This window comes from Columba livia, chromosome 2, assembly GCF_036013475.1.
Source record: "Columba livia isolate bColLiv1 breed racing homer chromosome 2, bColLiv1.pat.W.v2, whole genome shotgun sequence".
Classification (NCBI taxonomy): Eukaryota; Metazoa; Chordata; class Aves; order Columbiformes; family Columbidae; genus Columba; species Columba livia.
This window is the reverse complement of record NC_088603.1, coordinates 5,682,950-5,694,993: the sequence shown is the minus strand read 5'-3', so window position 1 is coordinate 5,694,993 and position 12,044 is coordinate 5,682,950. Positions and strand designations below refer to the sequence as shown.

Sequence of the window (12,044 nt, the reverse complement as noted above, 5' to 3'; positions counted from 1 at the left end):
TTGGTCCTAAATGATTTCAGTCTGTGTCTTTCCATCTCATGTCCGGCTTTTCAAAGAGCTGCAATTATGTAGGGATATGAACAATTGCATCTAATTATTGTGATTATCCAGGTTACAGAGAATTAAGCTGACAGATGAACTATATTAAAAGGAACCATATTAATCATCAACCCTCCTCCCCACTTAACTTGTGTATCCCAGTGAGATTGGCTGTGAAGAGGCAATGGTGCAAGAAGGAAGAGACATGTCAAACATTCCTGACAGCAGATGACTTGGCCTAGAGACTGTGGTCTTTTCAGGTTAGAAACGTGCTTGCTAACGTGGACATTATAGAATCATAGAATGGTTTGGGTTGGAAGGGACCTCCAAAGCTCATCCAGTGCCACCCCTGCCATGAGCAGGGACATCTTCACCAGATCAGGTTGCTCAGAGCCCCGTCCAGCCTGGCCTGGGATGTCTCCAGGGATGGTTCATCTACCACCTCTCTGGCCAACCTGGGACAGGCTCTCACCACCCTCAGTGTACAAAATTTCTTCCTCATGTCTGGCCTGAATCTCCCTCCTTTAGTTTAAAACCATCACCTCTTGTCCTACTGTAACAGGCCCTGCTAAAAAGCTCGATGTCTCAGCTTTGTTGTAAACTGGGTTATCAGAGGAAGCCGTTCATGGGCACTGGGACCAGTCTCCCATTGATCTTCTTTCCTAACAGTGATAATCACTCCAAGTAATGTTTTCATACCAGTGAGTTTGGTACATTACCAAGTTCCTCAATCAGGTTATTGTTTCTCATTCATGCCACACTAACTTCATATTCATCCACACTTATAAATCATTTGTACTTGTATTGCATGGCTGATCTGTGCTGTTTGCTGATGCACTCAACTGAGAAGTCGCTAAAATATATACATGACTTTTTCTTTGTGCTCCTGATCAATGTTAATAGATGAACATTTCATACCTTTAAAAGAAATCTCTGGGGTCTCCCTCCTGCAAAAAAACCCACCTTGATAATAAGCATTTAAGACTATGAAACAAACAAATAAACTTAACAGCAAAGTCAATTATACTGTTAAGCAGCATTCTTTATTAATAGTGCTGGGTAATGAGTGCTGGGGAACACTGGGGATCATCCTCCATAAGTGCTCCAACAACTAGATGCTCTTGTGTTGCTCATATTCACACAATTATTACATATTCATTGCAATTTTGAGGAATTTTAAACAGACATCTATAATCATAAGGTTAGTATGAAGTTCGTTATAATTGATTAGTTTCCTATTTACAATACATCTATTAATTACTAGTCAAACATAAGCTAAGCACTCTGCTTCCAAACAGTGTATCACTGAATCTTCCGTCTCTCTCTTGTCATGCAGAAGGATCTAAAGCTTGAAAAATATCCCCTCGTTTTACAACTGGTTAGAAAGCATTGATCATGTCAATTGGTTAATGATGGGTATGTCTTTTGTAACTTATTCACAGTATACATTAATTTAACAGTTTCTCTCAACTAAATGTACTCTTCTGTACAGCTCTCTAGTAAAGACATTTTCATTATCCCAGAATCAAAATATTTAAAGTCAGGGAATTTGATGTTAGAGGGCTCTTTTAAATCTAAATTTGTTAAAGCATAGAAATGAACAAAAATGACGCTGAGACACTCGTAAATTTATCTTATAGTGACAGAAATTAAGTAAACAAACATGAAATAAAACTCTCGACTCTAATTAAAATTCGTCTGGAAACAAAATTAGTGAGATATTTGTATCATAGCACTGGTGGACAGAAGTAAAATTATTTGTCTCTTTTATAGTTAAATTCCTAGAGTTATAATGAGGTTTTTGGAATAACTAGGGAAACCTAGATCCTTTATTCCCAAATCTTATGCATAATCGTTTTCCTTCATTTTCATGTAATTTTTCAGTGTGAAATCAATGTGAGACTTGTTGAGCTGGTAACTCTAATTCTTTAATTATGACCAATTCAGTAATAAATAACCCTTTTGATTGTTTTATTACTCTATTTGGTATTTAGAGCTGCTCTTGATCACTTATACGGAGTGGAGGGAAATAATTTCAAAATATGTAAGATATATAGACTCAGGTAGGTGCATTTCTGGCTTAGTAAGTTAAATTTATCTTCTGTTCAAGCAGAAATAACTCTTTGATTTCAATGGGAATTGTATGGAATTATAGCAGCAGCAGGTTTCACAGAGTCACAGAATATTAGGGATTGGAAGTAACCTCAAAAGCTCATCCAGTGCAATCCCCCCATGGAGCAGGAACACCCAGATGAGGTTACACAGGAAGGTGTCCAGGCGGGTTGGAATGTCTGCAGAGAAGGAGACTCCACAACCTCCCTGGGCAGCCTGGGCCAGGCTCTGCCACCCTCACTGAGAAGAAGTTTCTTCTCAAAGTGGAACCTCCTGTGTTCCAGTTTGTACCCATTACCCCTTGTCCTATCATTGGTTGTCACTGAGAAGAGCCTGGCTCCATCCTCCTGACACTCAACCTTTCCATATTGATCCACATGAATGAGTCACCCCTCAGTCTCCTCTTGTCCAGCTCCAGAGCCCCAGCTCCCTCAGCCTTTCCTCACACGGGAGATGCTCCACTCCCTTCAGCATCTTTGTTGCCCTGCGCTGGACTCTCTCCAGCAGTTCCCTGTCCTGCTGGAACTGAGGGGCCACAACTGGACACAATATTCCAGGTGTGGTCTCCCCAGGGCAGAGCAGAGGGGCAGGAGAACCTCTCTGACCTACTGACCACCTCCTTCTAACCCACCCCAGGTACCATTGGCCTTCCTGGCCACAAGGGCCCAGTGCTGCCTCATGGTCATCCTGCTGTGCCCAGGACTCCCACGTCCCTTTCCCCTACGCTGCTCTCTGACAGGTCATTCCCAAACTTACACTGGAACCTGGGGTTTGCCTTTAACCATCCCAACCTCTGTCACTTCTTTTTCCTGTGGTCATGTACTGCTCTCCTGAACAGGAGTAACTGTTGCAATAAATGGCTTAAACACATGTACACATCAAAATCATTCAGTCTGAAGGTATTTTGACATAGCTGTCCACAGTGATTTAAAAAGACATCTATCTGCCCTACCCATTCTCTGAGCTTCCTACCACATTGTGTTAGTTGCATTCCAGCCCAGTTTATAAACTACAGTGAATTACTTTGTCCAGTGAGTTGTCCACAAGCCAAATACTATCACTGTTCTTGCAGAGTCTTAAGTCCCACTGATGAGCTTTTTCCAATTTATCTCCTGAGGGAGCCTGATTTCCAGAGGCGCTGAGCTCTGCCAGTTCCTGCCCAGACATCAGGATGCTCTTACCCACACAGCAACGTATTTCTTGCAGGTGAAGGACAAGCATCAATCTGATTTGGGAAAATTCACCGATGGATAATTGTTGGGTGGAGCAGACACAGTGGTAGGATCGGTCCTTTGAATCCCAGATCTTGGGTAGGCAGGCAGAGAGTGCAACCTGGTATCAACCAGAGCTGCGCCCACTTAATGAGGGACATTGTTGATAACGAAAGAGTAATGATACCTTTACAAAAGGTGTGGCATCAGGGTGACTGGCCTTCCAAATTGATATATAAACTACTTAATAAGAGCCCTGAGCAGTTCATAACATGTAAAAGGCATTTACATTTTGCTGTCTGTCTGTTGTTGACTTATTTATGTGACAGTTCAATGTTGACGGATCAGATAATCTGAGGATCATAGAATGGTTTGGGTTCAAAAGGATCTTAAAGATCATCTAGTTCTAACCCCCCTGCCATTGGCAGGGACACCTTCCTCTAGATCAAGTTGCTCAGAGCCCCATCCAGCCTGGCCTTGATCACTCCCAGAGATGGAGCATCCACAGCTTCTCTGGGCAGCCTGTCCCAGGGCCTCACCACCCCCATGGAGAAGAATTTCTTCCTTATACCTCATCTAAATCTACGACAGCCCATCTAAAACTGTAAACAGACTGGGAAAAGACATGAAAAAACAGTTCAGTGAACAGCCGGATCATAACAAGTATCTGAAAAATTCCAGTCCCGCTTCTGCATTGACATGAACTCTATTTAATATGACGTTTTCTTTTGTGCTGGTTTCAGTAATTATCCTGCTGACAAAAAAAAAATAACATCGCTAGTAAAGCTCCCTTCTGGCCATATAACCATGAAATGCTTCTCACACTCCTGCTGTGTCACAGTGGCAGAAATCCTGAGTGGTTTTTGCAAAGCAAACAAAGCACCTTGCTGTTATCTTTGGGAGAGGCGGTTGGGAACAGTTCTGTGTGACGAGGGTGTGTGTGAGAGGCTGAAAAGCAGAGGGAGCCAGGAGGCATCTTCTCCATAGGAAATACTTGGTGATCGGGCGGTGTAGCATTCCTCTGTGATGAATCACAGAATCATAGACTCATAGAACCACAGAATCATAGAATAGTTTGGGTTGAAGGGATCTCCAAAGCTCATCCAGTGCCACCCCTGCCATGAGCACGGACATCTTCACCAGCTCAGGTTGCTCAGAGCCCCGTCCAGCCTGGCCTGGGATGTCTCCAGGGATGGTTCATCTACCACCTCTCTGGGCAACCTGGGTTTTACCACCCTCATAAAAAATTTCTTCCTCATGTCTGGCCAGGATGAAAAGCTACTCCTTCCACTGTGTATAATTAAACCAACACTTGAGTCATGCTTTCCGAGCGGAGACAGGTAAACTGCTTTGCTTTGGGTTTGCTGTGATTGGTGGTTCGCCGATGAATTGAACCTTGTGAACATTTTTGGCTTTGAACACTGCAAGTGCTCTTTGCTGCCTGGGCTGGGCTGCGTGTGCACAAACAAAGGAGGAGAATGCGGAGAGATGCAGGTGTGCGAGGAAAGGCAGCTCTCCTTGACTTTGCACAACTTTCCTTGACTTTGCACAACTCTCCTTGACTTTGGACAACTCCAATTCAGCTGAAGATTTCGGCAAGCTGTGTAGACATGTGTTGGAGCGGGTTACAGAGGGAGGCAGGGTCCTCACCCAGCCTTTCAAGGTCATTTGTATGCTAGAGAACAAGAGTTAATCAAGGTGTGTCCTGGCTTTAAGACTTGACCCATGGTAAAACAACACAGTGCTGACCTTGAACTCTTTAGAAAAGTGGCAGCTTTGTTTTGGGAAGGCTGTGCCAATCGTACAGCCTGTCTCTGGGCCTAGACATGCCCTGACTCTGCTTCTTGATGACCTCAGAAAACGATGGTACGCACAAGAAGAAAAACAGCGTGCCCAAAGCAGGTTTCGGTGTTTTCTATTCATTTGAAATGTAATTGCCTTTGTCTGAGTGTGTGCGCATTGGTGATTGAGTCTTTTTGTCTGGAAGGTGAATTTGCGCAATGAAAGGCCTGTCTGAAACAGCCGCAGCAAAGAGCTGCATGTGGCTCAATTCTTGCTGTCTTTGCTGGGAGATCTTCGAGCCCAAATCTGGGCTGTGGCTGAGCCAAATTAAAGGGCCTGTGGAGCAAAATGGACTTTGTGAGGTTTTTGTTCCTCCTTTAATCAGGATCTAGGGGTACCAGTGTTGTCAGTGGCATAAGGTTGAAGCTCAGGACTGAGAAAAGGCCTTTTGTGATGGTCTGGGAGGATGACGCATATATCACAATATGTCGTCTCTTCCCCTCTCCACCTCTCAGGAGCTTCATCTCCCCACCCTGAGAACAACTTGGGAGCAGCAGCTCCGTAACTCCCGCTGCCCCAGGCATGTTTGTGCAGCAAATCCATATGCACGTAGTCCAGAGAGAAGCCCCAAGGAGGATCTCACAGCACCTCTGACCTCTTCACCTTATCACTGTCTACAACTACCTGAAAGGAGGTTGGAGCATGGAGGAGGTTGGTCTTTTCTCCAAAGTAGCAAGTGATAGGACAAGAGGAAATGGCCTCAAGTTGTGCCAGGGAAGATTCAGATTGGATATGAGGAAAAATTTCTTCCCAGAAAGGGTTGTAAAGCATTGGAACAGGCTGCCCAGGGAAGTGGTGGAGTCACCATCCCTGGAGGGGTGTGAAAGACATGTAGATATGGTTCTTAGGGACATGGTTTAGTGGCAGTTAATGGTTGGACTCAATGATTCTGAGGGTCTCTTCCAACTGGAATGATTCTGTGATTCTAGAGATTTCTCCCCTAGAAATACATCCTTCCTGCACCCCTCTCTGGTGCGACTGAGAAATGGGGGTCCTGGTCCCTCCTCCAGCTCTAGGAGCCCTTTCCTGAGGCTGAGGGGAGATCTGGGAGCAGGATGGAGGATGCGCTTTTCCTCCCCGCTGGGAGCCAGAGCCTCAAGGGACAATTTCCCTTGGAGGGAAGAGAACAAAAAAAATAACAGGTTGCTTTTTTCTTGAGCCTTTGCCATGTCCAGATTTCTTTCCACACTGGAGAAAATCTTATGATTTAGACTGTGGGTCCTTTCCTATCCTCTCCCTTCTGCACTGGCATTTCTAAACATTCCTTTTAATGCATTACTCTGCATATGGGTCCCATCCTATAGCTCCTCCCCATGCAAACAGGGAAAATAAACCCTCTGTATTGAAGCCATAAACGCTACAACTGCCTGCTCCTCTCCTTGATTTACATGCCCTTATCCTAACATCTTAATATTTATTGCTAGTCTACATTTTCACCCCAACCTTGCCTTGCTTTTGGGAACATAGTGAGGAGGAGCTTATGTCCAGGTGCAGCCATGGGCAGCCAGGATCTGACTCCAAGAAGCACCAGAAAGGTGGAGGGATACATTCCTGACATGCCACAGAGAATTCCTCACATTCCTCTTCAACCCTTGGGGATTAAAATCCATGACAACAAAGGCAGGGAAATAAAGCAGCTTCCTAAATCTTGGGGAGCCATTAAATATAATAACCTGCAGGGAGTGGAAAGCTGGGAGACACCAAACTGGGCTAAGTGTTCAGTGGGTGGTGGTCACAGGAGTCCAGAGGGAATAAATCCGGCCCTCCTTGTAATCTCCAATATATTTGTGGAATTCAGGAAAGCAGGTTTTTCTGTGAGGTTTTTGTCTTCATTGCTAAAAAGGTGTGTTCCTCCTGCGGAACAATCAGTGCGTGTTAACTCACCTGCTGTAAAACCCTGAAGAAGGCAATTTTACCAAGCAATAAATAGACCTAAGTCAGCATGGGCAAGGATTATGGAATCAACTCACTCAGTTACCTTGCAATAAATCAAAAGATTTTACTGTCCTGTTGTCATCTCACTGTAAAAGTTAATTTTTAAAGCAGAGAAGACAAACCTACAGTCCCTAAAAAAGCTATTGAAATGCCACCTTACGGATGCTGGGGCTGATCAGCTCGGAATAAATTGTATTTATTTACCTTTGATCCTTAGGAACAGTATTGCTGCTGTGAGTAGAGGCAACATGCACAAAGGAGTGCTGTTTAATTTTAATTAGACTGAACTCTTCCCTTCAGATCCTGGTTTGAAGATCAAGAGCCACAAAACTGGTTGTGAACAAGTTGGTGGATGGAGCTTGGGGGCTGCGTTTGGAACAGTCAGAAATTTGGACTTCTCTCAAAAAAATAAGCAAAGATACAGCAACAGTCGTCTGCAGCCTAACTTAGCTACATAGGAATTGCTCTCTTAGGGCTTCCAGATGAATGCTGACTTTTTGAAGTTCTGTCACCAGTTTTAAACTTGCCGCCCAGCTGTCATGCTGGCTTAACTAGGCCAAGGGCAACCCCCGCTTTGTACCTTGTGCCTTCTGCATCTGCCAAAAGCCAAACCAGGAGGGAATACAATAAATGCAGTGATTCAAAATGGGGATCTGAGGTTTGGTTCATATTGAAACAAAGAAATGAACATAACAGCAGAGTCAATTATACTGTTAAGCAGCGTTCTTTATTTTGTCAACACTGGGGAACACTGGGGATCATCCTCTACAAGTGCTCCAACAACTGGATGCTCTTATGTTATTTATATTCACAAAATTATGGCACAGGCCTTATAATATTTTGAATTTTTTAACATACATCTATACTAAGAAATAATTGATGAAGTTAGTTGTAATTGATTAGTTTCTAACTTACAATATATCTATTAATTATTAGTAAAACATAAGCTAAGCACTCTGCTTCCAAACCACGCATTACTCAATCTTCTCTCTCCCTTTTGTCATGCAGAAGGAACTACAACTTGGAAAATATCCCCTCATTTTGTAGGTGGTTAGAAAGCATTCATCATGTCAATTGGCTAATCATGGGTACGTCTTTTATAACTTAATCACACTGTACATCAATTTAGCAGCTTCTCTTCAATATGAGATTCTTAAACTGCAATATTATTGTTAGAAAACTGTTAGTAGGATTTCTGGAGCTCACAGGAGCATAGTAGCTCCTCATGTCATAGAATCAGAATCATTTTGGTTGGAAGAGAACCTCAAGGTCATCGAGTCCAGCCATCAACCTAATTCAGTGTCACTTTGATTTCATTGTTTGTCTGGTCATATCTTGGTTTCAGCAATGCAGAGGGAAGGGATTTCAAGCACATACGGCGTGCACAGAGCTAAAAGGACTTTTGCCTTCCGAAACAAGGCTCTGGTAAGACTTTTTCTGAGCGGTCTCAGCTTCTGTGTGTTTGCTGAAGGATATAATGGGCTCTGATGGCAACTGCTTTACTTTCTGATGAATTCGAGGAATGCAGTTCTGTCTGTGAGTGCCAGGCTTGCTCTGAGCACACAACGTCAAACCCAGCAAGGATTTAGGAATAGTGGTGACTTAGCTTAGGGTGGCAGAAAGGTGGTGAAGGGCTCAGAGCAGACAAACTGGTGATGCTGCTCATTGTATACAGAAGGAGGAAGAGTAAATGTAATGAGGGGAAAGTGAAAAGCTGGGGAAGGATTTGTGAATCCTCCTGACAGGCACCATTTCTGCTACCGCTTGCTGTCATCGTGGAGAATGCAGCATGGCGAGAAGGAAGCACGAGAAGATACAGTGGGCTGTCATAAGGCGTTAATGCAAGGGATTACCTTCAAATCTCATAATTTTGAGGGATGATGGCAAAAACCTCAGTCTGGCTCACTTGATGATGCTCTGTCCAGCCAGCAGTGCCAACACGGGGTGTTCACAGCGGTGCAGGGCAGTGATGGTCGCATCTCGGTGCCGTTGTGCCCTGCGCCCCTTTGAAGGGATTATATCCAGAAGATGATCCTCATTGGTTTGGGACCAATGTAGATCACTCACATGCCCCTCCTTTGCCACAGAAGGTACGGGGATACTGGCTGGTACGTCTCTCAGTGAGGGGCTTGTGTTCAGCAGTATGGGGGCACAATAATGTGTGATGTGTATTTCTATGGAAACTGTGAGGGTAGAAGAATGAGTTTTTTTAAAAAGTTTAATGGCAGCCAAGATAAAGGCTATAGACAGACATACAATGCTGTGTGGGCTATCCCCAGCATCCTCAATAGTTAAGTTGCAGCAAATAGGTGGAGTGGAGGATATATCCAGTATTTTAGCCTGAAGAAAAGGAGGCTGATGGGAGATCTTACTGCTCTCTACAGTTACCTGAAAGGAGGTTGTAGCATGGAGGCGGTTGGTCTCTTCTCCCAAGTAACAAGTGATAGGATGAGGAAATGGCCTTAAGTTGCACCAGGAGAGGTTTAGATTGGATATTAGGAAAAAACTTCACCCTGGAAAGGGTTGTTGGGCATTGGAACAGGCTGCCCAGGGAAGTGGTGGAGTCACCATCCCTAGAGGGGTTTAAAAGATGTGTAGATGAGGTTTTTAGGGACATGGTTTAGTGACAGTGTTGGGTTAAGGGTTGGACTTGATGACCTTGGTGGTCTCGGCCAAAATGATTCTATGATTCTACACAGAGAAGGTGTTACTATAATGCTATTTCCCACCACCACTTTCAAACTGCCCTTCTCTACTTCTCCCTTATAGAAACCACGATGTTCTCACCACCTCAGCCTTACCGGAGTTTCCAGTCTGGCTGACTCACCCACCAGCCTCTTGGACACTCCCCCCAGTGCTCTTCCCCATCAGCTGAAACGGTGACAGATTGATGGTGTTCTCTGGAAATCCCCATGCCCTGAGGATTTTAAAGTTGATGTCTCTTTCTCTGTAGGTTTGCAGGAGGGATTCTCCTTCGTGGGTCTTTCAGAAGGTGTTTTGTGGGAGATAACCCCCCCCATGCCATACTAATAGAAGGATGGGCTTTAGAGGAGTCATGGGGTGAAATCTCTGCTCTTTATTTTCTCCACTTGTTTGTTAGTTTTGTACTAGGACAGAGGAGTTTTGCTACATCAGGGCAATTTTCCTTGGGTGGTGGCAGCAGCCCTATATTTATGGACTGTAAAAGTATTTGAGATCAATGTCCCTGCTCTCAAAGGAGCAGCCCAGTTCCTGGCAGGGAGGGACAAACAGTCCCAGTCCCAAAGTATTTTTCATCATGTGCCTCCCAGATCTGTCAGCAGCACACAGGGACTTTTTCCCTTCTGTTGGTGGAGCTGCTGGGTTTGCAGCCACTGAGGAGCGAGGGCTTTGAATCTGCCAACAACTCCAGCAGTTGTTTGCATCAAGAAAACCTAAATAACCTGAAACGGAAATAAACAACAGCAAAACAATAACTGAATCCCTCCCCTAAACATTCAAGATTTCCCACACTGTATTCCCTTTCTTTCCCCCTCCCTGTTTGCCAGTGTCACCTTTTACCCTTAAAAAATTCCTAGTTTAAGAGTACGGGACAGAGAGGAACAAATCAGTTCCACTCAATAAAAGCCTCAGGATGGCGCCTTTTTTGCCTGCTTTCTCTGTCTCAAATGCAAAGCTTGTAACTTCTGTTCTAAAGTTTTAAATTCATGCCTCTGCGAGTGTTTGTGGTTACAGCTTCTATTTCTATATTGGTGGTTTCTGACCTGTCGTGGTGGTTTATTTATTTTTTTTGGGGGGGGTGTGTGTATGTGTGTGGGGGGGTGTGTATGTGTGTGTGGGGGTGTATTGGCTTTTTTGATTCGTTTTTATTTTTTGTTTTTGTTTCTTTTTTCCTTCTGAAAATAAATATACCCCTACCAGTGTCTAAAAGCCCTTTAGACCTTGACTCTGATCACCTGTTTAAGTCCATTTCTTTGATTCGGGGACCACGGAGGACACATTTACAGCTCTCCCCTTCAATCTGGAAGCCTCTGCCGGAAAGGAGCAGCATGAAAATATGCCAGAAACAGGAAAAGAGGTAACGCTGTGAAGCTGCGGCATCAGCAGGGGGCTGGGCCAGCGGCGGAGCCGCCGGGTTTGCGGGGAGGAGCCCGCACCAGTCCGGCGCTGGGACTCCGGGCGCTCGGTCCCAGTCGGGGCGCTGGCGCAAGCGGTGCCGTGAGGGATGCGGGAGGGAAATAAATGAGGAGTCATAGCGCAAGAGGTGATTTCCAGCCCGAGGGAAGGAGCAGAAGGCTCCGGAGGGAGCTGACGGGGGGGGGATCGGTGGAGCAGAGAGCAGGGGGAGCCGCCCGGGTCCGTTTTCCAGCCCGGTAACGTCTGGGCGCAGCTGCTGGCGGAGCCGTTGCTGCCGCTGCACGGCGGCTTCTTCTGCAAAAATGGAATCGAACGGCAGTTTCCTCGCTTACAACAGTAAGTCTATAGAAATAGCCTTGCGTTTCAGCTCTCTTATCTTGTCCAGAGCTTTGTTTTTCCTCCTGTCTTCTCCCCCCTCTTTCCCCTCTCCATTCTCTCATTTGGAAGCAAAGCAGCGTTTAATCTGTATTACAAATGATAGGGTTTTTTGCTCTGTTAATAGGCTTGGCTGTATTGGTAGGAACTGTGTCTTGTCTGTCTAAGTGTCTGCAAGCCCAGAAAAGTTGGTCCAAATCTCCTCCCCTTTGTGGTGAAGCTGAGAGAGGGACAGATGCTCAGCTGGGTAAATTCTCTGGTCTGTGGAGAAGACAAGCAGGATGAACCCCCAGCTCAGGGTCTGCCCACAGGATAAGTGTTTAGTACAAAATAAGTAGCGTCTCTAAAAAAGAATAAATCCTCTCTGCTCTCCTATCAAGTGAGATTTAATGCTTATTGGTATCAAGACTAGGA

The 12,044-nt window shown here is 44.9% G+C and overlaps 1 protein-coding gene across 3 annotated transcripts in view; it reads left to right on the top strand.

Moving 5' to 3' along the window:
• Positions 1-11,044: 11,044 nt before the first annotated feature.
• PLCD1 (phospholipase C delta 1) overlaps positions 11,045-12,044 on the top strand; it is a 57,612-nt gene continuing 56,612 nt past the window's right edge. The window contains exon 1 of one of the 3 annotated variants that reach the window (XM_065050346.1): positions 11,045-11,196. Coding sequence is in view for 2 of the 3 variants with exons in the window: in XM_065050345.1 (XP_064906417.1) it covers positions 11,558-11,591 (34 nt within the window). In the remaining variant the exon portion in view is untranslated. Of the gene's footprint in view, positions 11,592-12,044 lie in introns of all 3 variants that reach the window. The other 2 variants (XM_065050345.1, XM_065050344.1) reach the window with 2 other exon arrangements.